The sequence below is a fragment of the Martes martes genome (genome assembly GCF_963455335.1).
Source record: "Martes martes genome assembly, chromosome: X".
NCBI classification, from domain to species: domain Eukaryota; kingdom Metazoa; phylum Chordata; class Mammalia; order Carnivora; family Mustelidae; genus Martes; species Martes martes.
Genome location: NC_137897.1, coordinates 11,050,220 through 11,078,218, shown reverse-complemented (window position 1 = coordinate 11,078,218; position 27,999 = coordinate 11,050,220). Strand labels below are relative to the sequence as shown.

General features: G+C 43.2%; 1 protein-coding gene across 1 annotated transcript; it reads right to left on the bottom strand.

Annotated features, from left to right (window-relative positions):
* Position 1: 1 nt before the first annotated feature.
* On the bottom strand, positions 2-27,999 carry ZRSR2 (zinc finger CCCH-type, RNA binding motif and serine/arginine rich 2). Its single transcript, XM_080795386.1, has 11 exons — positions 27,535-27,999; positions 27,030-27,109; positions 23,176-23,254; positions 18,291-18,399; positions 18,002-18,088; positions 14,557-14,595; positions 13,837-13,955; positions 8,743-8,956; positions 4,062-4,117; positions 3,192-3,301; positions 2-945 (listed from the first exon to the last, which is right to left on the bottom strand). The coding sequence occupies exons 1-11, from the start codon at positions 27,573-27,575 to the stop codon at positions 485-487; spliced, it is 1,395 nt and encodes a 464-aa protein (XP_080651512.1). The 5' UTR covers positions 27,576-27,999; the 3' UTR covers positions 2-484.

The following is a 27,999-nucleotide window of genomic DNA, read 5'->3' as shown; positions in this document are numbered from 1 at the left end:
CTGTTTGTAGCACTGGATTCTTTAATAGTGCAAAATTAAAGATAATTTAAAATCCAACAATAGGGACATGGTTGAATAAATGGACAGGTCCACGCTGCACAGTGAGAAAAAGAAGAAGCTTGATGAAATAGGTTTGGCGGAGGGAAAAAAAAGCATTTTCAACTGCAGCCATATATGGTCTCTGTGTTAAAAAGAAAAACACGTGTACAGACGCAAAGAGGAGGAAAAAAAGACATAAGCACTGCTCCCGTGTTAACATTCTCACTAAGGGCTAGGATTACAGGTGATTTCCATGTTATCTGTACATTTTAGGCTTTCTAGGTTTCTACACTAAACACACTGATTATTAGAGAATAAAAGCATTTTTAAATAGGCTTCTGGCCGGCTTGCTAACCCATGGAGCTCAGAGCCCTCTACGACTACGCAGGTAGGAAGCAGCCATCATCATAAATAAGGTCTGCGGTCCGTGAAGAACAAAGTACGTTTATTTGCATTTGGGGCTCTGGAGAGTTCGGTCTCTGCTGCCTGACCTCCTCCTGCCGCGACTCCTGGACCTAGAGGAGCTCTGGCTCCGGCTGCCCCGACCCCGGCTGCGGTCCCTTTTCCTTCCTCTGCTTCGGGAACTGTGCCTCTCACGGCTCTTGGACATGTGTTTGTGAGACTTCTTCCCCCGGTGACTGCTTCTCCTTTTCCTCTCAGCTTCCCCGTTTCTCTTGTAGGAGTGGGATGGACTAGGGCTTCGTCTCCTCCTGGGCCTCCCATAGTACTCATCGTGGTGGCCCGTCCTCTCTCTCCTCTCCGAGCCCTTACCAAAGGAGGAGCCCGTCCGATCGGGAGACAGGTAGATGTCGCGGTTAGCTTCCCAAAACTCATTGTTGGGATTTCTGAACACGTGCAGGAAGTTGCAGTGTTTTCCTCGAGGGCACTGTTGTATCTCAAACAAACCTGCAACGGCACAGTGAGGAAACAGCATTTACCGCCTGGACTCACCCTTTCCAGAGGGTGCGCTGCCGATGGGCAGACGCGACTGACCTATCTCCTCCTGCGGCCTATATAGACGCACAGCTCTGGCTCCCAGAGTTTCAAAAATACTCAAAAGCTCTACCAAACGGCACTGTGAACGGTAACAAACCGGAGGTTTTCAGTGAGCCGGGTATCCTGTTCCCTGACCGGATGAGGGGTGGAGGGCGACCGAACACACGGTGACCACATCAGGGCGTTTTTAGCATTTCCCCATCCTACCGATGGACAGTGTTGAGCCCCAATTAACCCCGAAGAGCCGGCCCTTGGGAGCCCCGGGACATGGTGCTCTGAGAGCACAGTGGTGGCAGGACCGGACTGCTGGCCAACAGGGAGGCCTGTGAGAAGTGCAGGGCTCAGTATTTTCTTTAGACTCTAAGAAGATGGTAAACATTGGCCTAATGCTTTTAACTTTACCAAGTGCTTTTAACATGGAAGATCCTTGCCACGGTGAAATCTATTTGAACCACTTCAAGATCCTCTTGACGCTCTCTAACTTTTTGAAAGTCCGTAAATTCCCCAAATATGTAATACAGTTAAAAGTGAAATATCTCCATACCACACATTATATACGAAAGGTCAGAATCGATCAGAGTCTTAAATGTAAGACATGAAACCATACAACTGTCTGAGGAAGACATACAAGTAAAATCTGCATGACACCAAAAGTACGAACAAAAAAACATAGGGATATAAATAGATAAAATGGATTTCATCAAAATTATAAACTTCCGTACTTCACAGGACATCATCAAAGTGAACAGACAACCCACAGAATGGGAGAAAATATTTGCCAGTCATATTTGCAAGAGGCTTGTCCGTAGAACAGGTCGAGCCCTCTTACATAATTACGATAATAAAAAGACAACCTAATTAACAATGGGCAAAGTATCTAAACAGACCTCTCTCCAAGGAAGATACACAAATAGCCAGTAATGAGGACACATGAAAAATGCTCAACATCATTACTTACTAGGGAAAATAACAAAGCTGTTATTGAAAAAAAAAAAAAAGTAAACTATTCTCCTGCTTCAGGGGAGCCAATGTCACACTCAGAAGAATCTCACTGAAAACACATTGGATTCCCAGGAACTGACAAAAATAACTGCCTTCAGGGAAAAAGAAACCAGTTCCATCTCTTCCAGCCCACAAACTTACACATTTCAGGCATAACGGTTCTTCTGCTCTCCAAAGCAAGGACTTCTAAATTCTTTGTTCCCCCTTCAATAAATAGTTTTTGAGTGACAGTGTCCATTAAGACCAGGCTGCCAAAGATAAACACTTGGTAAATTATAGATTTTTTTTAATTAGAGGCTTTAAGCCAGCAAGTGTAAAGCCAAAAAAGGCAAAGGGGAAGAAAGGTGCGCCCCCTAAGGCACGGACAGTTCTACCTCTTTGCTTCCAGAGTCAATCGACAATAAATAGTTTGACTAAGCCCATGAGACAGGAATACAAAAATAACGAGGCCTTCCAGAGGGCTGGCTACGCAAAGGACTGACTCATTTCTTGACTTGCCAGCCGCAGTCCGATGAGTCAGTCTGATTGAATGCGCCCTGACCGGATCCTACAGCTATAATCAATCTCCACTGCACGCAAGCATGTCTTTCAAGCAAGGCAGGAACTGTTAAAGCGCTTTAGGCGGCAAGGATGACAGAAAATTCATTAGGGATAAAGATGGGGGGAAAAACTCAGCTTGAGTGAGGGGGTCCAAGGAGGAGAGATCACTTCCGACGCTGCAACAAGGAAAAAGGCTCCCCAAAGACACAGGTCCTCGGGCTTCCCGAAGTTTTAAAGCCCAGGACTAAGGATGAGGAGATGGAAATTCTAGCCCCAACTCTGTCACCGATACACTGTAACTTCTGTCATCTCATCCATAAAGTGACCCACAAGGTCCAGTAGACAGAAATGTGAGCTACTTTATAGAACGATCTCTGCTTATCTAGTTCCTGAGATAAAAGCCTGTTTCACCCCTTTAAAAGATTGTTTTTTGGGGTGCCTGGGTGGCTCAGTAGGTTGAGCATCTGACTCTTGAGCTCAGCTCAGGTCTTGATCTCAGGGTCGTTGAGTTCAAGCCCCTCACTGAACTTAAAAAAAAAAAGTTATTTCTCTTAAGAATGTCCCTTTACACAACAGTGGAAGCACTGGGGTAAAATCATCATGTTGTATTTTACCACAAATTGCCATTTTCCATCGAGTCACTGGGCAGAATTCGCACTGAAGCTGCCGTCCTGCATACCATCGTCCATTAAACAGGGAAAGGGCTGCTTGGCATTCTTCTTCCCTTTAAAAAAAAAAAAAAAACCCCACAAATTAAAGGATGCCTTTTACAGTAACTGTCTATTATGGAGATGACCCCTATTGTTAACTAACCTTTTTATTAGTTTACCGTAGGATCACCAAGTTCACTGCTTTAGTACTAGGGAGTCCTCATGAGAGCCTTCAAGCTCCTGAAAGCTCACAATTTATTCAGGAACGCTTTTTACTAACCCTCCCTGAGGTCCTGATCCATGGAAATCAGCTTGAGTCAAAGCTGCTTAAACCAAAAGACTGGACCATTAAAAATGCACAAGTGTCTTCCACTGTCAGAGCCGCTCCTTTCTTAGCTAGGACTGCTATTTTTCCTTATTACAATGGTTAATTTGCCCAGACAAACAGCAGGACAAGCAGAAATGATATACCAACTGCTGTCTTAGAGGGCCAAACGCACGCCGAGATGGCACGGGGCTTCCATTTCTGGCTCGTTCAATGTATCCTGTTCTGTTACCCCTTTTCAGTGTGTATTTTAATTATTAAAACTATGTAAGTAAAAAAAAATAACCATCGTAAAAGATTCAAAACTATGTAAGTATACAACAAATGAAATACAAATGCATTTTCAAGTCCCTTCTCTATGTATGTCTATATTAGCCCTTAATATTTACATTTTTAAAAATACCACGCACATGAAAGCTATCTATTTAGTGGGGAAAACCTGGACAGCAACATAATTACAACACTATACCGAGACAAAACGGGAAGATGTTTATGTTCAGGATACTTACGACTGATACTGAACATACACATTGCCCCTCAGATGAGGTTCCAAGTTGCAGCTGACCTAAAGAGCAATGAAGAATTTGATCATGAAAAAAAAAAAAAAAAAAAAAAGGAAAAGAAACCCTCCAGTCATCATAATGCACTTTGTCCAGGGTGGCACTACCAAAAGCAGTTCTCATTTGAAGATTCCAAATACCACTCCCCGGTCTATGCAGGGCTTCCGCATGTAGCAGCGGTAGAGGCCCCAACTATCTGATCCCTGCTGATCCAGATTCATTTTTCACAGACATGAAATGCTTCACACATATGTAAAAATACAGAGAGCAAAAAGCAACACACATGTCTAGCCCCCAGGTTCAACACCAATGCTTTCCATTTTTGATGAAGAACGATTAAGTATGCAAAACATCCCAGACCCCGTTGAAAGTCTTCCGCCTATGCTCCCTTCCCCATCACAGGGATGAGCACGAACCATCCTGAGGCTGGTGGATCCTTCACATTCCAAATGCAAACACACAGACAGATACACATGCACCTATGTGCACAGACACCAACACTCGTATCCGTATGTACACAGGCAGACACACACATGCCACACGCACACCATCAAATCCTATACATACTATGCATAGACGTGTCTCTTATGAATACACGGGTATATTTATGTATACATATGCAAAGAAACTTGTATATATGTACTGATAAACAATGTACAGTACTGCTTCATACAATTTAAATTTTTACACAAATAATGTATATTTTACATTCTTTTTTTCACAGTATCATCACAGAAACATAAGGACTCATTGTAACTGTACATTGGATATATCAAATTATCAAATTTATTTATCTACTCCTCTAATGATGACTATCCAAGATGCTTCCAATTTTTCATCAACAAACAGCGCAGCAGGCCGCAGTCCTGGACATGTCTCTGTGGGGAGAAGGATTTCTCTAGTATGCATAACCAGGAGTACCGTGCCGATTTGTAGGGTATACGTACTTTCGAATTCACTAGACATTCACAAAGTGCTCTCTCTTTTACTAATTGGTATTTCCTCGCCCACTCCTGGTATTAACAGAATTTATAATTTTTTTTTACCTGGTAGGTGTGAATAATCTCATTTCATATGCACTGTTCTTACTACTAGTTAGACTGAACATCTGCCTTCAAAAATGACAAATCTGGACAAACAGATCAATGGAACAGAACAGAAAACTTAGAAGGAAACCCATGATTATATGGTCAATTAATCTATGACAAAGGAGACAAGAATATGCAATGGGTAAAAGTCTCTTATAAATGATGCTGGGAAAAATGGTCAGCTACATGCAGAAGAATGAAACTGGACCACTTTGCTACACCATACACAAAAATAAACCCAAAGCGGATTAAGGACCTACATGTGAGACCTGAAATCATAAAAATCCTAGAAGAGAGCACAGTGATTTCTCTGAGGCTGGCCCTAGCAACATTTTTTCTAGATAGGCCTCCTGAAGCAAGGGAAACAAAAGCACAACTAAACTATTGGGACTGCATCAAACTAAAAAGCTTCTGCACAGCAAAGGTGACAATCAACCAAACTAATAAAGGCAACCTATGGCAGGGGAGAAGATATTTGCAAATGACATATTTGATAAAGGGTTAATATCCAAAACATAGAAAGAACTTCTACAACTCAACACCCAAAAAACAAATAATCCCATTAAAAATGGGCAGAAGACATTAACATTTTTCCAAAGAAGATATCAAGATGCCCAACACAGGAAAAGAAGCTCAACATCCCTTATCATCAGGGAAATGCAAATCAAAGCAACAATGAGATACCACCTCACACCCATCAGGAAGGTTAAAATCAAGAAGATAAGAAACCAGCAGTGTTGGAAAGGATGTGGAGAAAAAGGAACCCTCGTGCACTGTTAGTGGGAATGCAAACTGATGCCGCCGCTGTGGAAAACACTAGGGAGCTTCCGCAAAAAGTTAAAAAAAAAAAAAAAACAGAATTACCATATGACCCAGTAATCGCACTACTACTGGGTATTTACTCAAAGAATATGATAACACTAATTCAAAAAGATACATGCACCCCTATGTATATAGCAGCATCATTTACAATAGACAAATTATGGAAATAGCCCCAGTGCCCATCAATAGATGAACAGGTAAAAAAAGGTATGGCATATATACAATGGACTATTACTCAGATGAAAAAGAATGAAATCCTGTCATTTGCAACCTGGATGGAACTAGACTGTATAATGCTAAGCGAAATAAGTCAGAGAAAGACAAGTACAGTGATTTCACTCATCTGTGGAATTTGAGAAAACCAGGGGAAAAAAAGAAAAACTGAAAATAGACTCTTAACTCAAGAACAAATGGAACATTGGGAAGGTGGGGGGAACAGGTGAAATAGATGAAGGGGATTAAGAGTACACTTACCTTGATGAGCACTGAGTTATATAAAGAATTCGGGAATCACTATGTTGTACACCTGAAACTAACACTGGATGTTAACCATACTGGAATTTTTTTAAAGAAGGACAAATCCGATTTGTTTTTATTCAATGGTATTAAGAAGGTCCTCAAATATTGATAGAAATGCTTAGCTTTTGTTTTCAAAGTGAATCTACAATATTACAAATTTGTTCTATAGTATTTTTGTTAGAGTACACAAAAAGAGGCACAATCTGTAATGACAGTTTATAACACCATCCTTAGAAGGAAGACTAATGATAGTTTATAACACCACCCTTGAAGTCTAAAAGGCCTTGGGAGGGGGCGCCTGGGTGGCTCAGTGGGTTAAAGCCTCTGCCTTCGGCTCGGGTCATGATCCCAGGGTCCTGGGATCGAGCCCTGCATCGGGCTCTCTGCTCAGCTGGGAGCCTGCTTCCTCCCCTCTCTCTCTCTGCCTGCCTCTCTGCCTACTTGTGATATATGTCTGTCAAATAAAGAAATAAAAAATCTTTATAAAAAAAAATAAATTAAAAAAAATAAATAAAAGGCCTTGGGAGGCCACGTCAGTTACATCAGTGACCTTAGAGATCATTCAATCCAGTGGTTCCCAAGGACCTATTAATTTTCCATGATGAATTCAATGTTTTGGAACTTTTCCTACTAAAAATCTACCGAACAGCTTTCCATTTATAAATGCTAATGTGATTAGCATGAGCTTTGCCGATAAAATTCTAAACGGAAGTGGGGGGGGGGGGCAAACCACACCGTGGCTAGCAGGTGCAGCCTGTTCTAAGCAATGATTTCCACTAACCAGATGGAAGTTCTAAAGCAGCTCCATCGCTGACTTCACAGAAGCAGCACAACGCAGGGACCCCACAAGGGAAACCGCCGATGGGGTCTAATTCCCTCCCTTTCGGGAAGAGGCAAAGGCAAGAAGAGGTAAAGTAACCCACTCGGGAGCTAGTCAAACCATAAGGACTGCCCGGCTGGCCCTGCCATACTAGTATTTGCTGCTTACGCTGAGAAGCGGCATGAAGACCAGAAGGTGCGTGCAACAGAAGCAAGAGGTAAAAGGGAAAGAGAAATTTTAAAAAGATTTTTTTTTTTTTTTAGATTTTGAACTCAGGGGCTATGGGGTGGCTCAGCTGGTTACGCATCAGCCTTGAGCTCAGGTCCTGATCCTGGAGTCCTGGGATCGAGCCCCGTGTCTCGCTCCCTGCTCGGCGGGGAGCCTGCTTCTCCATCTCCCTATGGCCCTACCCCAACTCCCCCTGCTCCTGTTCTCTCTCTCCCTCTTTCAAATAAGTAAACAAAATCTTTAAAACAATAAAATGAAAATTGTGAACTCAGTGGACGGAAGTATAGTTCTGCGTTTCACGACTGCTGCTGGGCGCTTAGCAGCCACTGTTCCTGGCTGCTCCAGCTTTGCCCTGTCATTGCCAACTTGCAGAGGAAAAAAACCTCGGGATTTTATTCCTTTTCTTCCCTTTCCAATTATGGGACATTTCCCCTACTCTAACAAAGCAAAATCACTGCTGCCTGGATCTGATCAAGTCAGTAAGTGGGAGGCCTCAGGATGCTAGGATTCAACCCCCCTTGGTCCCATGAGCAGCCGCTGGTAAGTACATCTGCCTTTATTCTTGCCTTGAGGAACCTTTTCCAGTAACTGTGTACTCTCGGTGGCTCTTTTTCACCTGGTATGCTGCATCACAAGCCACAATTTGGGGAACACTGTGTTCAGTACTGAGAGTACTGAAGGCGTAAACACACTGTCAGAAAAAGGAATCAAGGTTTCTGTTCTCGGGCAGCTCCAGAAGAGTAAGTGCCTCGATGGAAGGTGCAAGGGGGCGCCATCCACATCACGCAGCAAACTCAGTGAGCAGAGAGCTGGGCAGGGCGAGCACACCGTGGCTCTAGGTGAGACCCACTACAAAGGAAGGGAGGGGCTGCCTTCGGCGTCACGCGCAGCCTCTAACCGAACGCTGGGTGGTTATCTGCAGGACATTATGCAGCTCGGATCTCATGCAGTCCCGCTGCCGTACCAGCAATGGGGCTGGTGGGAAGGGAGTCACATTTACCGAGCACCTGGGTGCCCAACTTTGGACCAGGCCCTGCGCCATCGCACATGCCCCGCCCAGGCAGACAGCCTGCGCCCTAGAGCTCGCATCCTCTAGGGCACTTTGGTGGGAAGTGAAGCAGTCCCCTTCTTCATGTGCATCGTGCACACCCACCTTGAACTGGATCACCTTCCCCACGTTCTTGAACTCGGGAAGCACGTCATCATAGAAGTCCAGGAACTGCTGGTAGGTTTCTTCTTCACTGTACTCTAGGCTGGCATCCGGGTCATAGTCATCCCTCCTGCACTGCTCCATTCCAAACGTTGTGAACATGCTTTTAATAAGGAGTGTGGGGCTCGAGGATGGGAAATTGTGTTTACGTGAACACCTGCACATGAAAGGAGAACTTAAATGCAGCACTCCAAGAGTTAGAAATTACACATCAAAAGCTTCCTTTAAACTTGGAGATAGAGACTCAAAGAACTTGCTTAACTGCAAGATAATAAACGCCATCCAGGTGTCAAACCGCAACACTTGAACTGCTCTAAGACTGACCGATATATATATTTGCTCTCCTTAAGATGTGAAGCTGGGAATTAATTCCACATCCGTATGCCATTCAGCTGCCTTTTGATGAAGTTCACAAAGCCTCATACATGTAAAAGCACAGGAAAAAGGTCCGCTGACATGGCAGACTGTGGTGACAGGCATGACACTGTATGTGGGACGCAGGAGGAAGGTGAGAACAATACACTCCTGGCTCTATACCATCCTCTTCTAACTCAGTGCTTAGAGACGAGGGTAACATAAGAGTTTTGAGCTAACGGACTAGTTCAACTGCACATATGTATATGTAGCATTTCATGGTGTTCATGACATTTTTCTATTTCTTCCTCTGATCCTAGCAACCCATTAGGACAGTCGGGGCTAATATTTTCTCCACTTTGCAAAGGGAAGCTGAGGCCTAGAGAAGCACTCTCACCCACGGCAGGTTAAGACACGGCTGGTAAGAGAGGGCCCAGAGATGGGGGTTAACCTCCAGTCTAGTGCCCATTCGCCATCTGCGACAGGATGCAGAGAATTCTCGTGTCATCAGTTGGCTAACCATTATGACCGATTTTCTTTTCATAGTTTGAACTGAGCCAGGTTGTACCTGAGTCATTCAAGTCTAATATGAGTCTACTTTATTTAGTTCCCTCTCCAAAAATGAGGGGGAAAAAAACGTTCTTCAAGGTTCCAAACCATCAGATTTTCCTGATTAGGTTTCCAGTTTAAAAAAAAAAACTGGTTAAGACAAAATTTTTAGGAAAAAAACAATCCCCAGAACGGAGGAAGAAAAAAGGAACAAGACAAGTGTTAGAAAAATCAACTGTCGCAAAATGCCTAAATGTTTCCCTCCTCCTCACTTTCCATGTCTAGGATACGCATCTGTGCACCATGTGAGACAACAGCGAGGGCCCCCCCCGCACACCTTGCCCGGCTCAGAGATGCACAGTGTCCAGTCACGGGAAAGGTTCTGTTCTCCAAAGGACCCTCCTAGATGATTCAGCAGAGACCTCGTGATGAGCTCCACCTTCCCAAGCATAGCTGCCCGCAGCACAAAGAGGGAAAGTTCAAGCTGACTTCGAGTGTCAGCAGTGAGTCAGAATTTTACACGGAGGAAACACACACAGATTTTAAACAAGGAACCAGTTTATGGGGGTTAAAATTCTGCTCATGGGATTATTACATCTGAATGAACCTGGCTCTACTTCCTAGGGTGTCAAGCGAGCCTCTGAGTTTTGGAACTGAGCCCGAATTGCTGTTTAGGGAAAAGCCCCACTTGGCCTGGAGACAGTCCATACAATCTGCGTATAATGAGGGCCAGCCCTACAGCTCCTACTGAGAAGTCACCTAAGACAAGAGACATTTGGGGAGGCAATCGAAAGGTGTGATGCCAAACCTGTGTGATTCCCAGAGTCACCTGGAAAGAACTGAGATTTCTCAGGTTCTGTTCCAGACCATCTGTTATGACCCCAGGGTGGGGAAACCCTATTTTCAGAGAAACTCCCCAGTTGATCCTGAAGGCCAGCCATGTTTGGGAACCCCTGGTTTAGACTATGCTATTTACTTACGATGCAGATACTAGAATCAAGTAAGATGGCCGTGAAACCACACAGTAAGAAGTTACCCTAGCCCAAGGTCAGCCAATGAACCATGTGGTCTCCAGATGGCCCTTCCGGCGGAGCTAACTGACTACACCTCTTTTTTTCTCTTCTGGAGGGAGCACTCACTACCTTTGTCCTTCACAGATTTGAAGGTACATGCTGAAATTGGGCTGCTATCGTTTACTGAAGGTGTCTGTAAGAAACATTTTCAGGAAAATTATGTAAGCAGCTGTTCATAAACCATCTCTCAAAGTTATCGTCCACCTCTTTCCTCAGTGTCTTTACACAGTATTCCACGAGACAAACATTTAGAATCTGATGCCTGCGAAATCTGTCTTTCCAGAGACACCACGCATTCTTTTTGGCAAGAACTAAATCTCTGCCTGGGCTGTGTTAAAATCCAGAGCCAAGTGCACTGTGCACTCACAGTAATGCCCTCTCTCTTCCTTTCCTTGCTTTCCATTTCTTTCATTACACTTGGGGCAGTACACTATAAGCCCTCTTTCGATCACTTCTGGAAACCAGGGAGTTACGAATAACTACTCTGATAAGTAAGTTTTACCTTTCATCAGTGATTGTTTTCAGGAGGGGAAAAACCACCACCACCACGGAACTCCCTTCAGAGCTGTGACTCCAAGCAGTATCAACTCCAGAAAGGTTCTAGAATTGAACTATGGACTAATTACAAAACCAGAATCACCAAAGAAATGCTGGGGGGATGGAAGTGTCTGTCTGAAGTGACAAGCCTGAACAGGCAAGAACAGCTGTGTGATTCTGAAGCAAGTCATTGTGGCTCTGGAAAAGGGGAACGGCTTCATTGTCTCCACCGATGGTGCTGGATTTTGTAACTGCTCATTTCATAGCATTTTATTTCATAATTCATCACTTGAATGATGAAAATACCCAAATTGCTCTCATACTTTGATAGCTGTGATCATGAAATTTCATATGCCTATGAAAATACGAAAAAATGTTCACAAACCAATCTGCTGTCACTATTTCCCTGGAATGACTCTCAGGGGTGGGTGGGAGAGCCCGGCAGCCCAGGCTCCTTTCCGCACACTAGCACTGCCCATTCAGGACTTCCCTCCTTCTCTCACCTGTGGCCATCAAAAGGAGAACTTAGATGACCACAGTCTTAAAATACAAGGAAACGTTAGAGATACAGCATAAACGAAGAATCCTGTAGCCAGAAAACCTTAAAGGCCAGCTGGTTCAGCTACTCACAAAAATGTGATTTTATATCAAGTCTCAACTGTCTTTCACAGGTACCTCCCATGTCTTCTTTGGTGGGGGGTGTTTAACATCAATTATTACTATTTCTTGATGAAACTAAGCATATGCTCAGGAGATATTTCTAAAGGCAAAAGGGAATAAAATCTCTTCTCCTTTCCTTAGTTCCTAGTTCCTCAGGAGGCTTTCACTACTGACCACATCCTACAGATCCTCTCACAGGCTTTATACAACACTAGCTATCAGCCGTAAGAGGAGCTGCACATCCCACATTAGTGGCTCTCAGTCCTAGGGTGTGTGTGAAACACCTGAGGACATTTCAAAAGTAAGGCCGCCCAAGCCTCAGAGATTTACTCTCCCTCTGGTAGGACATAAATTTTTAAAAGCTTTCTAGAGGATTCTAACGTGTACCTGGGTTGAGAACCACTGCTCTTAAAAAAAAAAAAATTAAAAGGCATAAGGGCGTAACTTAAACAAGAAAAGAGGAAGAGAGAGAAAGTTTGTATTTTCAAAGAAGGACATGAAACTCATGGCTTGGATAATTTTATAATTTTATAATTATAAAATTTATAATTTTATGAATTTATAAAATTTATAATTTTATGAATAAAATAACATGAGTGACAACATATAGTTTTCTCATTAAATACATATGAATTTGCCTATTCGTATCCCTTTTGGGATTAACAGGACCTTAAGAAATGATTAGATCTCTTCTGCAGAATGCTTAATCATATTTCATCTTACATAGATTCATTCACCATTATGAATTATTTTTCTCCTTTGAGTTGTTCATTCATAAATAAGCCAAATGATAAACATCACCGATGTTTGGCATATTATCAAGTATTTAAATATTTGCTTAATGAATGAAGACATCGGCACTTAGTTCTCTACATGAACGTCTTGGTTTCAAAAATGCTGAGGCTTGGGACGCCTCAGTGGCTCAGTTGGTTAAGCGTCTGCCTTCGGCTCAGGTCATGATCCCAGAGTCCTGGGATCGAGTCCCCCATCAGGCTCCCCAGTCAGCGGGGAGTCTGCTTCTCCCTCTGTCTGCTTCTCCCCCTGCTTGTGTTCTCTCTCTCTCTCTGGCAAAGAAATAAATAAAGTCTTAAACAAACAAACATACCACTGAATCAAAAGAGGTAGACAACAGAAGTATCTCAAAATGAAAATACCAGTGACCACTCAGGCCAGTGTCTGCCATGTGCCTGCCACGGTGTCTGTGCTTGCCCTGCATCCACTCTGTGCAGCCTCACCACCTTCGAAGGGAGAGACTTGTCATCCCCATTTTACAGATGAGAAAACTAAGGCTCAGAAAGCTTAAGGAACTTGCCCAAAGGGAAAGGTGCTCAAGTCTGCTTCTGCACCCTGGCTCTGTTCCTGAGTCAGAGCAGACTGAGAATGGGGAATTAGAATACTTTTCCTCACTCACTCGCGTCCTGGCTTTCACAGATACCCCTTTGGGCATGCCAATTTCTCAAAGCCTCTTTTGCGCACAGTGTTGGCCACTCAAAAATAAGTCAGTAAGTAAGTACATAAGTAAATAAATAAATGAACAAATAAATAAGCCAAGCTGCTCCAGTCTCTTGAAATACGTTCTTTCCCCATCCAAGCTGTCCCACGTGGCCTCACGCAAAACAAAAAGCACAAGGTCTTCATGAAGCTGTGGGAGGAATGCAAAGGAAGCTCTAGGAGAGAACCAGGCTGAGCCGGCCCGGGGAATAGGTACCAGAAGGGCAATGCAACTGGAGAAGCAGCAAGGATGCAGCCGACACCTGACTGGAACCCTTTCAAACTCAAGCCCACAGTGCTCCCAAAGAGAGAACTAAACAACCTTGACATTTTGATTCACTGAATTCTGACATGATAAAACAAAATGAGTTACCTATCTCCAAATCTGCACGCTCCTGTTTTACTGTAGAATGGACAATTGGCTCGATCTTTCTCCATTATCCTTAAGTCCATGGGTGGCTCTGGGTTTTGCCATGTGGCACCATTTTCCAACTGTTGAAAATAACCATGACTTTTATTGGTGGTATAAAACTCCATGATAAACTTGATGTTTAAAATGTATTCAAATATTTTGGTAAAAAAAAAAAGACTTAAGAATATACACATTTAGGTCATAACAGGCAATCGAGACTTCACAATCGTCCAGAGACATACACGGTGTCTTTCTTGGCTCCCAGTCATTGCCCGGGACCGGGCATCACCATGGTACCGGGAGCACTCACCGAGGTCTCCCTGCTGCCCATCCATTCCAAATGGGGTCAAAGGACTTGTCAGAGAACCACGCCTGAGACCCAAGGTGCTCTGTAGCAAGTTCTACCATTTATTTCGGGGAAACGGTGCGTGGTGTTGCTCGCACACACTTTAAGGACTAGAAATAAGTAGAGTCCGCAGCAGGGGACTTGATACCATTTGCTTTCGTTCATCAAAAACCACTTGCTGCTGTTGCTGCTGTAAAAATCACAGAGCTGCGAAGTGATTCTGATATTCAGATGCGACCTAAATAGCTTACCACAAAATTAACATTCTACTAGAGGAACAGCTTTTAAAGAAACGTTCACTGGTCTCAAATTCTGAATGAAAGGTTTGAAAATACCTCATTTTCAGCCTGCTCCAGCATCTTCTGCACAGCTTCCTACAAATGGTGCAAACATAGGACTAATGAAAACCTGCAAGTCAGGAAAGTCACGTCTGGTTTCTCTGGTTAAGAAGCTCATGCGTAACAATTCATAAGAGAAAACAAAAACAGAAATCACACCCGCCAAAGGCTTCAGGTTCTAATTTGCTTTCTATAGCACGGATTTTCTGAAAAGCTTTCAAAGGACATATAGCTGAGAATGTTTACTCAAGTAGGACATTTATTAGCTCCCACTGCAAAACACAGTCTTATAATAGTTTCAGTAACAGTAATATTTAGCGTATTTGATCATATATACCACATTCTAGCTTTCAAGATGAGTGATATAGCATCAGTGAATTATTATATAATGCAATGCTTAGATCAAACGTCATCAACACTTAACAGATCTTAAATTATGACATGAACATAGTAATTCGGGTTGATGAGAAAATCTCAAACTTTTTGGTAAGACAAAGAAGTCTTGCAATATACCAGTACATTCTGAGCTCACTGTCATTTAAACAAGTTTTAAATTATTCTTGACAGACCTCCCTCGCCCCTTAAAGCATTACATAAAAGACTCCTCTGTCTAGCTGCTTGAGGATGCTACCCGGTCACATGGGGGACCAGGCTAACTCCACGTGCGCACAGTGCAACTCTGGTTCTTCACCCCCATCCACCTGAACGCCCCACATCTCAGTAACCGATGCTGCCATTCACTTGCCCACTTGTTTGGACTAACAACCTAAAAAGTAGAACTGGAACTCCTCTCCTTTCCCTTCCCCTCCCCATCCATTCAGTCTACAAGCCAGAGCCCCACTGCCTCTCCCTCCACACACCCCACCTCTGTGTACTTATCCTTACGAAGCTCTCCCCTCATCCAAACTACCATCAAGTCCTACCTGGAACAGTGGCCTTCTAACTGGTCATTCTATTTTCACTCCTGTATCCTTAGTGCGGGCTCCCCGCTCTCTACCCTCCCCCTTCTTTATATAAAAGTTAGAAGGTTCTGGTAAAGGTAGAGATACAAATTAAATGAAGTCACACCCTGCTTCAAAACCCTGCAATGGCTTCCCATGGCACTTAATATAAAACCCAAACTCCTCCTTCCAGTCCAGGAGGCCTTACACGATCTGACACTGCCTACCTTCCTGACCCCCTTCCTTGGCCCCACCGTTCTCTCCTTTGGTCTCCAAGATTCAGGCACCCTGACATCTTTTCAGCTCCATGGTTCAGGCCTCTTCCCTCTGCCTGGACTCCTTCTCCCCAAGATCTTTGCACTCAGGTATCAGCTCAAACACTGGCTCCTTGGACAAGTCTTCCTGGACCAGGCAATCTAAAGAAGTATATCCCTACCCCAATCACTACCGCATGGCTGTTTATTTCTTTATAGCACTTAACATCATCTCACAGCACTTAAAATTATTTTTTTGGTTACTTATCATCTGGCTCCCCCATATAAAATCTCAAGGAGAGCAGGGACTGTGTTTTTCACTGCTCTATCTCCCTCTATTAGAAAAATATCTAGAGACAGCAGAAACACGGACTGCATACCCCTTTATACATGCTTACAACCTACCTCATTTTACCTGCCTCTCCGTAATGTCTCACCTGACTTCCTTTGAAACAAAAGCCTTAGCTTTTTTAAAAGAAGCCTTGGCTTTTTTCTAATGCCAGAAAGACCTCAGTTGAGAACATTCTACTGTCAAAATGGGAATCGACTGCTCTACAAACAATGACAAGTTCCCGACAAATTCCCTGTCCCCTAAAAAGCTAGCGTGGGCTTGCCTCATCTGTAAAGCAGCACTCAAATGAGGCTGTTAAAAATCTGCACTGGAGAGGTGCCTGGGTGGCTCAGTCGGCTGAGCACCCGGCTCTCAGTCCCAGCTCATGTCATGATCTCACGGGTCGTGGGATCGAGCCCCGAGTCAGGCTCCGTGCTCAGTAGGCAGGCTACTTGAGGATCCTCTCGTCTACCCCTTCCCCTGCTCACGTACTCTCTCTCAGACGTGCTCCCTCTCTAAAATGAATAAACAAGGGGCGCCTGGGTGGCTCAGTGAGTTAAAGCCTCTGCCTTCGGCTCCAGGTCATGATCCCAGAGTCCTGGGATTGAGCCCCACATTGGGCTCTCTGCTCAGCAGGGAGCCTGCTTCCTCCTCTCTCTCTGCCTGCCTCTCTGCCTACTTGTGAACTCTGTCAAATAAATAAATATAATCTTAAAAAAAAAAAAAAAAAAGACTTTCTCTCCCTCTCCCGGTGCCCTTCCCCCCCATTCACATGTGTACTCTCTCTCAAATAAATAAATTTAAAATAAATAAAATGAATTAATAAATCTTAAAAAAATATTGCACTGGAATTCACTGATGACCTGAGACACAAAATACAAAATTTGTGGAGGCTGCTCCTACCCTATCATGACTAGGATATAAACAAATGCATTTCTGACTACCCACTTTTATGCTATTCAAACTTGGGAATATGAGAGAAAAGATACATCCTGAGGACTCAGTCAAGGAATGATGAGCTGTGGGATCTTGGAAATAAATACACTGTGTTAAGGAATAGCAGCAAAATAAACCAAAGCAATCTTTAAAAGACTCTGAAAGATACATACACATACCTTATAGACTCTTTTTTTAACGAAGAACTATGTGTTAGCTATGACGGCCTTTATAGCCAAGTAGGAAAGGCAGTCACGATTTAGCAATAAAAAATATTTCCTAATTCCTCAATATTGGAGTTCCTAATTTTTTGCAGTCAATTCATTCTTGCTGACATGTTATAAGCAGTTAAATGTCTTACTAACTCAGTGAGGATACGACACAAAGTATTCTCTAAATGGGTCAACCCATATACGACAGAACCTCAGAAAAATGGTTTGGTGTGAAAGTAAAGAGTTAGAGCAAAAACAACATTTGCCCTAGGGTGGGACAAAGTGGAAAGCAGGGGCCAGCTGCCTGTTTTTCAAAAGAAAACAACAAAGTTTTACTGGAACACAGCCACAACCATTCATTTACATATTACCTAAGTGTGGCTGTTTTCACGCCACACCAACAGAGCTGGATGCTTGCGATAGAGACCATACACACCATAAAGCCCCGAATGTTTACTCTCTGGCCTTTACAGGACAAGTCGGCCAATGCCTGGTATAAAGGGGCAGAAGGGTAGTTAAAGGCAAAACTTAATTTAGGGTTATCTGCCACTGCACAGACCCAAAGAAGAGATAAGGGAACTCGAGCGTGTATCTGTACTAAACACAGGACTCTTCCTAGACAGGAAATGAAGCCCAAACCCCGGTATGCCTACAGCTATTCTTCAGCCCCGTCCCACACTGTATCTGTGCACCAAGAGCCCCGTCCCACACCGTATCTGTGCACCAAGAGGATACGCAGTGCGTTTATCCTCCTGTGACAGGAATCACCTCTCTTTCTCTCTTCTCCTGTAGCTTCTGCTCCTCCTCTTCTCTCTCTCTTCTTTGCTGCTCTTCCCATTCTTCCTTTAACTTTCTCTTTACCAGAAAAAAGAAAGAGAAGGAACGGTAATTCTCGTCACGTACTTCTTGAAAACATTCAACATATAGGGCAGATAAATGGAAAACTTTGCCACTGGTCAAATGTGTACTACCCATTTTAAGTTCGAGACCTGTAACTCTTACTGGGAGTTTTTTTGGTTAACTAATCGGTTAGCCGGCCGTCGGACTAGTATCATACCTCTTGCTCTTCTTGCCGTTTTCTAGCTGCCTCTTCCTTTTCCTTTCTTCTTCTGAATTCTTCTTGTGCTTTCTGCTCCCGAAGCAACCACGCCTCATGTAATTTTTGCCTATAACGTAATGACGCAATCAAATAAGAGAAATGAACACTCATTTACAATTACATACACACAATGATAGCAAAATGACATATTTGAGAATGATCAAGCTATCACGAAAGGTATTTTCTAGAAAGCAGTTAAGTGGAAGGTAAGAGGATCTCTTCCTAGAGGGTAACAGTTGAAAATCCCTACTTCTACACTTCCTGTTCGTGACATCTTTCACACAGGAACAAGGACACTACAACTTGCCCTTTAGGCTGACCATCGGGATGTTTAGGTGTCACTAAAGATGCCAACAAGTCTCAAGGCCCCATCTAGCTTTTCACGTTCAGAAGGTCCTACTCTTCCCCTTCTATGCATTCTACAAGCAGCACCTGTGAGACCGCGGCACTATGAAAACCTGGCACCTGCCCCGCTCTGCTTGTCCCAAGCACATAAACTGCTCAAAAAAGGGAAACAGAACTCTATCTGAGCAGGTTTTAAAATAAAGGAAGCTACGGGTTTTGTGACAAGGAGTTATACAAATAAATTAGCAGGTGTCTAGTTTATTTTTAAAAATGACCAATTACAGGGTGATGCTACCTTAAAATGGCAAGCGTCTCAGACATCCAATACTGAAATTTCTTTTTTTTTTTTTTTTTTTTTTTTATTTATTTGTTAGAGAGAGAGCGAGCAAGCACAGGCAGACAGAGTGGTAGGCAGAGGCAGAGGGAGAAGCAGGCTCCCCGCGGAGCAAGGAGCCTGATGTGGGACTCGATCCCAGGACGCTGGGATCATGACCTGAGCCGAAGGCAGCTGCTTAACCAACTGAGCCACCCAGGCGTCCCCCAATACTGAAATTTCTAACTGAATGATGGGTTCCATTTCTTTTCTTTTCTTTTTTTTTTTTTTTAAGAGCCCAACGTGGGGCTTGATCCCAGGACCCTGGGAGCCAAACGCAGACGCTTAACCAACTGAGCCACCCCGGCGCCCCAGGATGGGTTACATTCCAAAAGTTCAAAAGCCAATCGGGTGTTTAGAACTTAGATTGCATTGTAAAAGGGAAGTGAAATATGAGAAATGGTTCTGTATTACTTCAGCAACATTAGGCGTTACATAAGGTTTTAGTTGTAGTCTGGGGAACCGATTCACAACTTCCAATACCCTATGGGAAAAGAGATTTCATTTCCAGCTACGAATTTCAGGAGCCCATCTTTTCACCACGGTGGAGGCGGGCACATCGCATCAGTCAATGGTCCCGTGCAGGTTGTGGGTTATGTACAGATGTTTCAGTGTATAGAATTCTGACTTTGGAGTCTTTTGAAGAACATTAATTATACATAAACCAAACCAAAGCACATATAAATCTAAGACCTCGAAAGAGTCAATGCTGACAGAGCTGCAACTTGGATAACCTGACATACTGTTGAGAAACAGAACTGGAGACCTCCACACACACAGCTCGGTCAGACCCGGGCACTGGGAGGACCCGAGGAGTGTCTAGCACGGCTTCCAGCAGGGTCAGGCTGTGCCCTCCGGCTGACCCCAGCCCCTCCTCTCCCACCCCACTAAAATGCTTGCCAGACAAAGCTCAAAGCTGCTGGGAAAATGGACTCTGTTCTAGCCAGCACAGGACCACAGGCCCCTGCCTTTGCTTTCTTAGAGGATTTACTAAAAATGGCTTATAATTGTGATTCGGTCTCTCTCAAGGACCTGAGAGCCATTTCTTGGAAATGTCATCTTTAAGAAGGAGAGGGCCCCTGTGTCCCAGCATCTGCGAAAGGCTGGACTCCTAACTTGCCTAACTGCCTGCTGGCCACATTTACCCTGACCAACCCTCCACACATCCTCCCCTCTCTCATTCCTCTGCGCCCTACACTCCTCCCGCCCTCTCCCTTGTAAAGGTGCCAATCGCCCCAGCATGAATCAGAATGGAGCTCAGCTTTCCCCTACAGCCCGGCAATCCAATCTGTTCTCACCACTTCGATGTCTGCCTGTGCTAGTCTCTGACACTCTGCATGTGCTTTCAGGCAGTACATCAACCATACGGTGTTTCCAAAGAATTAATTCTCCTGCTTTTCGGCAACACGCTACCCTTGCAACTGGTACAGGAACAAAGATCAAAGGAACACAAAGATCTGGTTACCTGATTTTAAAAAAGCACCTCAAATTAAATGGGAAAAGAGAACAAATGACCCCTATTTCATACCATGTATGGCATCTTCATAACAGAAATCTCTAACAACCAGAGAGATATTAACCGCGTCTCCGCATCTCCTAACACTATGTTAAGTGCATATACTTGCCACCTCATTTCATCTCCCCAATTCCATGAGGTAGGTACTAGGATTGATTTTATTTCCATTTTATCTCCATACTTAAGGCAAGGAAACTGAAGCTTAGAGAGAGAAGCAACTTGAGCACAGCTAGAAGGCGGCAGGGCCAGGACTCAAGGTTGTTCTGGCTCAATCGACTCCATGTTCTCAATCACTACTACATTTTCTTTTGGCATTTTGCTGATTGCACCTATTTACATGCTTGAGTGGAGAATAGGAGTGTGAATTACATCCGAAGCAGCAACATTCCCTACTAAACATGCCACTAAATAGCTAGAGATCACCTATAAAATTGTCTTACTCCTTTTAAAAATATTTTTTTATTGTGGCAAAAATATACATAACATAAAAATTGGGGATTTTAATCATTTTTAAGTGTACGGTTGAGTAGCATGAAGCACATTCACATTACTGTGCACCATTTGGCAAAAAAAACTACCCCCTGAAAAATACTAAGCGAGAGAAATAGAAGATTTTCATCATCTTGGGATGGAAGAGGCCTTTTATAGTCCAGAGACCATGGTCAGATATCATGATGAAAGTCGATGACGTGAAAATCAAATTATGGTAAGTAATGCCATAAGCCAAGTTAGATGGGACTGATGACAAATGAGAAAAAATACATCACACATATGACAGATAAAGGACAAATATCCTTAATCAGTAATAACCTTGCTTACCCAACAAACTTAAAAAAAGTTTCCCAAAAGAAGAAGGTAGAAGACTTAAGCAATCTAAAATAGGTAATAAAATATAGTAAAAAAATATACAAACTTGGGGCGCCTGGGTGGCTCAGTGGGTTAAAGTCTCTGCCTTCGGCTCAGGTCATGATCCCAGCGTCCTGGGATCGAGCCCCGCATCGGGCTCTCTGCTCAGGAGGAAGCCTGCATCCTCCTCTCTCTCTGCCTCCTCTCTCTGCCTGCCTCTCTGCCTACTTGTGATCTCTGTCTGTCAAATAAATAAATAAAATCTTTAAAAAAGAAAAAATATATATATATATACAAACTTACTAATTAGGAAATATACATTTGAAACAATGAACTGCAACTTTTCACTACAGGAACTTTAAAACTTGATGCCTGGTGTGAGTGAAGAAGGTATGGGGATACAGGCACCTTGATTCACTGCTAGAAGGGCTGCAAACTGGAGGTGCCCTCTCTACCAAACCATCGACATTTTACATTACTTATCCTTTTCCCAACAATTTCATTTCTAGGCATTCTCCTGAGGAAGTAATAGGACAATTACCAAGGATATATAAGCATGGATACCCATGGCAACTTTTTATAGAACTGTAAAAATATCTGAGTTTAGGGGCGCCTGGGTGGCTCAGTGGGTTAAAGCCTCTGCCTTCGGCTCAGGTCATGATCCCAGGGTCCTGGGATCGAGCCCCGCATCGGGCTCTCTGCTCAGCGGGGAGCCTGCTTCCTCCTCTCTCTCTGCGTGCCTCTCTGTCTACTTGTGATCTCTATATGTCAAATAAATAAACAAATAAATCTTTTTAAAAAAAATCTTAGTATAAGTAGTAAATAATAGGAAATAGGAAATTCATAGGAAATAGTAAGTGAATGTTATTTAATAGTAAATAATCCAAATGTCCGTCAGTAGAGAACTACAGATTATGAATCAAGAATAAATTATGCTACATCCATACCATACCATGGACACTGTGTTGCCACTGAAATGGTTGAATTAGGTATCTGAACCAACACTGAAATACAGGTCCCATGTATTAAGCAAAAAAAAAGCAATTAAAAATGCATAAATAACATCCCATTATAGACATAAACACATACAGTACATCTACACTCTTACATTTTTAACAGCGGCTATCTTTGGGTTTGCTGAATTCACTGAAGGCCTTTCACTCTTTATACTTATTTCAAATTTTTTTTTGCAAAAACATTTTCAAATTAGCAAAAATAGTGAAAAATACTCCCATTTAAGAAAAATTAGAACATCTAATTTTAGTCTGTTAGATGGAGATTTAAATATTTTACCCAGGGTTATTTTATAAGACCTGTTTTGTACCAAGTGTTATAAAGAAGACCTGTACTAGTTTGTAGAGATTTATAATATTTTCAAATTTTTTTTTCTTTCTTTTTTCTTCAAAAGATTTTTATTTTTTTTTTTAAATTTATGACAGGGAGAGATAGGGAGAGAGGGAACACAAGCGTGGGGGAACTGGAGAGGAAGAAGCAGGCTCCCTGCTTCTGGGTCCCGGTCCCAGGATGGTGGGATCATGACCTGAGCACAAGGCAGATGCTTAACAACTGAGCCACCCAGGCGCCCCCCCAACTTTTTTTTTCTTAAGTAGGTGCCACACTGGGTGTGGAGATCCTGAGATCAAGACCTGAGTTGAGATCAGGAGTTAGAAGCCCAACCAACTGAGCCACCCAGGTGCCCCAAGACTTATAATACTCAAATAAAACAACTGGATTCATGAGGAAGTTCTCCGATCACTGCTGACCTTTCTATCTCCAACAGCTTCTCTTCTTCTGGGTGTTGTTCTTCAATAAAAGCATCCTCCTCCTCCTTCTGTGAGAGTCCTAAGGAAATTTAAATGTTTTATTAAATGAACCAAATATTGTAAAACCTTGGTCAATGATTCAGGGGAAAAAAAAGATAAAATCTAGCCTTTACAAATAGGGTACAAATCCGTTTTTAAAACCTTCTAATAAGGGATCCGACCGACCAAATTTGAAAAAATTTTGAAACCCAAAGTGAACAATAATGGTAGATAACACATTCAATTTAAAGTATTAATTTATGGTTCCACAGTGATACTCAAAAAAGTGGTGGGGTATGAAAAGGAACATTCCCCTTTACAGAAGAATGGCAACTAAAAAATGCAGAAAGACTTAAGTAGAAAAGTCATTTTTGCAACCCCACTTTAAGAATGGATTTTTTTTTTAAATCCTAAAAACACTGGATAAAAGCTTGCTCGGAAGAAGATACTTACACCATCTCAAAACATTAGCTCACAGAGTACTAATTACAAAAGGGAAACTTCCTTTACAATGGAGCCATCAGACTGGCAACACTTGGACCACTCGTAGCAATACTAAGAGGGGAACAACCGGACATTACAGGCCCCCTGATGTGGGCAGTGAGAGGTATACAGCATCAGTTTTGTAGGATTTGCCATGATGGGTGTAACCTGAAGCTAATCAGAAGACAGGCTAATCCAGAATGCAGGGCATTCCACCAGACAACTGGCTTGAACTTTTCACAGTCATCAGTCTTGGTTTGGCAAAGTTCAAGTATGGCCTGCGTATCACACACCATTGAATTACTATTCCTTTACTTGGCTGCAAGTCTGATATTATGCACTTCATTCTAAGGAGAAGCAGGCTGAAGTATTTAGTGGTGAGAGATCATGATATCTGCAACTGACATGCAATAAATTCAGAAAAAATATGTACATATGTATCTATCTATATAGGGAGTGAGGCAAAATGTTAAAATGTTAACACTGGCAAATCTAGATGAAGTGTTCATGGATATTTATTGTACCATTTTTTCACCTTCTGTACACTGGAACATTTTCAAACTAAGAATATGGGAGGGGCACCTGGGTGGCTCAGTGGGTTAAGCCTCTGCCTTCGGCTCAGGTCATGATCTCAGGGTCCTGGGATAAAGCCCTGCGGCGGGCTCTCTGCTCAGCGGGGAGCCTGCTTCCCTCTCTCTCTCTCTGCCTACTTGTGATCTCTCTGTGTCAAATAAATAAATAAAATCTTAAAAAAAAAAGAATATGGGAAAATATTTTTAATATAACAAGTTATTATATAATAATAATACTTATATATAAATTCTTAATCAGAATTTAAATGGGGGGGGGAAAACTGAAGTGATCCTAAGGAAATATAACAGAAGATCTCAGGCTTAAAGGAAAAAGATTTTCTATCTGTCACATATGTTGAGTATAGGTCTAATCAAAGGCACACCCAGTCCTAGATAACTACAATTTAGTTTTCTTAAGTAAATTCCATTATTTTAGTACCCGAAATTAAAATAGGTTAAAAAAAGAAAGAAAGAAAGAAAAAAAAATTGGGTAAGTTCTAGCTCACACAGAATAAAATCTAATTATTCAGATTATGAAATGAGCTAATGTTCCTAAAGGGACTTCAGATACCCTGGCCCAGAAGCTATGCCTGACTGACTTAGAGAGGTATGCCTATAGACTAGGCACTGTCTGGCACAGCTGATACTCAAAAATATCTGTTGCCTGACTCACTCAACCCCTCTATCCTCCCCAAAACAAGCTCACACTCCTCAGAAGTGATCACTAACAGTACCAGCTGTAGCATTTGCTCAATACACATACAGTCAAACATATGCAAGGACACATGTAAGTATATTATACCTAATTGTATCATACATGTAACTGTATAACCTGGAATCACACAACTTGCTTTTGATTCTGAATGCCACCTTAACTTCTGACAAGGCAGCTCATTTCAGGCTATTTCGAATAGAACTGGATGCTGAAGAGGCTACTTATAAATGAGAGGTCAATATTCCAGAAATTTCTACCACCCATTTTCCAATTCACTCTTAACAGCAATTCTTATAGACTATCTCCCTATTCTAGCCTCCGGGGTACTGTCTGCCCATTCAATCTGTGCTACAATGAACAGCAGTGTTTGGTAGGCCACACTATTCATGAAGCACAACTAAGAATTAGGAGTTGGAGTGGGCCAAAGTAGGAGCAGTAGTCCAGACACAAATGCTTCGACTTGGATCTGCCATTAGCTATATAATCCTGACCAAACCAGTGACTGCACCCTTCAACTGACTAAACTGCCCAAGAACATGATCTGCCTGCCTCTCCACAAAGGCTCACTCTGAAAGCACTCTGCAAAGTCAAAGGGTAGGGGGAGGGGGAATCCAATGCAATAAAAACAGCTCAAAGATTTAAGAAAGGGAAAAAAGATTAAGTAGTTAAAAAAAAAAGTTATATTAAAGAATTCTGGTTAAGTAAACAAAGGTGGCTGAGATCATTGTGGGAGGGGGTGGACACAGAAGCCAAGGGCATCAATAACTCCAACCTACCCTGTTTTCCCCTTTTATCCCTGATACTATGTCCTGCCTTTAGTGGTCTAGTCATGAATCAAAGAGAGATGCTAACACAGGCCGCAGGTAAACACCCTGCTTCTCCCATTCTAAATATTCCAAGTACTGCTACTAAAAATAAGTACTGGGCAATTCCAAGGGTAAATAAAATGTCTACAGTTATGTTTCACAAGGCTAGAGAACATTGGTTACTTGAGGCCCTTGCCTGTGGACTACAGGAATCGTCTAGATACATTTTTGCAACGTATTCAAATATCAAATCATTACAATGTATACCTATAAAATGTGTCAGTTATATGTCAAAGGAAAAAAAAAGTATGTGAAGATCTGCCTGGATAACCTGGATGGCAAAGATTATAATGCAGTACTGCTGTGTGATCTCAGTGCATTCATAACTAATATATAATTTTGTAAGTTATTACTAATTTCATTCTATTAAACAGGTGGGTTTAATATATATTGGTTAATATATATTATTATATTGTTATATATATATTGTTTATATATATATATATTTGTTAGATTCTGCCATATGAAGGACAAATGACACCAAAGCCAGTAAAAATGACACCACAGCCAGTATTTTAATAGGAAAAAACAACAACTGGTAAATAACCACAGGGCAACAGTAGGGGCACTCCCAACTCCAATCAGTACCATACGCACGCTGAAAGCTTGTCCCACACCATCCCTAACATCACATCAATGTAGATTTGAATTTTACTGGGTGTGTAATTTCACTTGGTTTTATAATCTTGTACATATGTCGTTTTCTAGTCAAATAAGAGTTTTATATCTGGTTTTATGCTTATATATATACTTCCACGGCATTAATAATAATCCGAGTCAACAAAGGGTCTCTTGTTACTCACGTTTGAGAAAAATTTGCAACATGTCTAAACCCCTCAAGTCCTGCTGGTTTTACAAAGGAAAGCATTCGCTCAATACTTACTATGTGCAAGGGCTGTGCTAGCTGCTGTAATTCATGATGCCTGCACCTGTAATATCAGATACTTCATAAATACTTACACATAATCAGTGGTTGATTCACCATGACCTTTTTCCCCCTCTTTGGTACGTTAATATCGTTTCTGAAGTAGGTCTAACATAGCTTTACTCGGGAGGCAGCAGACGCCGTAACTCTCAGCAGGTAAGTACTTGGCTTCCTTCTGGCACTGGGGCTTCGAGTTAAGACGGGAGCGGAGAGAGCAATTTCATACACAGAAAACAGGCTAAGGAGTCGGTTACCTGAGTCCCTCAATCGAGCCAGTTCTTGCCGTCGTTTCTTTCGTTTCGCCTTCTTCAGGGCGGCCCTGTACTTTTTGTGGCTGGAAGATTGAAACAGGCACACACCGGCGTCAACTGACCGCACCTGCGGCGCTGCCTGAACGCGCGCCCCGCGCCCCGCGCCCCGCGCCCCGCGCCCAGTGACAGGAAATCGCTCGGGTGCCGGGGAGTGAAATCTTGCTTCCCGGGTTTTCGTTACGGGAACACACATTTACTGTCGCCTCGCCGTTCCACGACCGGATGGCAGGTCTCTTCCATCCCACCGCCTGTTCCCCTCCTCACCTCCCTGAACCCACAGACGCCTGTGACAGTCCGGGTCGCAACGCCGGGAAGGACTCCAGCGGCAGCAGTAGCTCGCCTGCTTGGACCAGCTCCCCTTTCCTTCCTGCTTACACATCCTCCATGTCCAGCCTCGGGCAGCTCCGTCCCCTCTTCTCGTCACCTCATCTCCCCCAGCCCAGCTTACCTCAGTTTCTCAGGAAACAACATCCTCTCGGGAGCCGCCATTTTGCCAGGACCGCCACGCCCCCCCCCCCCTTGGCCCCGAGTTGGCCGGAAGAGGCGGGTTTAAGAGGAAGGGTGCGGCCGCGCGCCGGCGCCGGTGCCGCGGGGACTCAGAGGCGAGGGGGAGCGCGTCTCCTCCCGGGAGGAACAGAGACAGAAGACACGAGGTTCCCGTAGGCGGCTCGTCTTCCAAAACTCTGCACAAACAAATGTCTCCTTCCCGAAAATTCCTACCCCTCCCTGAAAATAATTCTTCCCTTCTAGAGCTTCGCTGTTGCCTTATCACTACCTGCCCCAACACCACAGTGGTCTGTCCTGTGGTCAGAAAGTTAAAGTTACACTTCTCTGTCGCTCTCTCTTGTCCTCATCCACTCACGAGCCCTGGGCCCGCGCAGTCACTCGCCTAGCTTCCCAGCCCGACTGGTCC

Bases quoted from the DNA above. Each gene is read 5' to 3' on its own strand.
- ZRSR2 (XM_080795386.1), bottom strand. From the start codon at position 27,575: ATGGCGGCTCCCGAGAGGATGTTGTTTCCTGAGAAACTGAG. The intron at 13,956-14,556 runs GTATTTTCAAAC...TATTTTCAACAG, and splicing joins TGGAGCAGGCTGAAAATGAG to TTGGAAAATGGTGCCACATG. The intron at 3,302-4,061 runs GTAAGTATCCTG...TTTTTTTTAAAG, and splicing joins GTGTATGTTCAGTATCAGTC to GGAAGAAGAATGCCAAGCAG.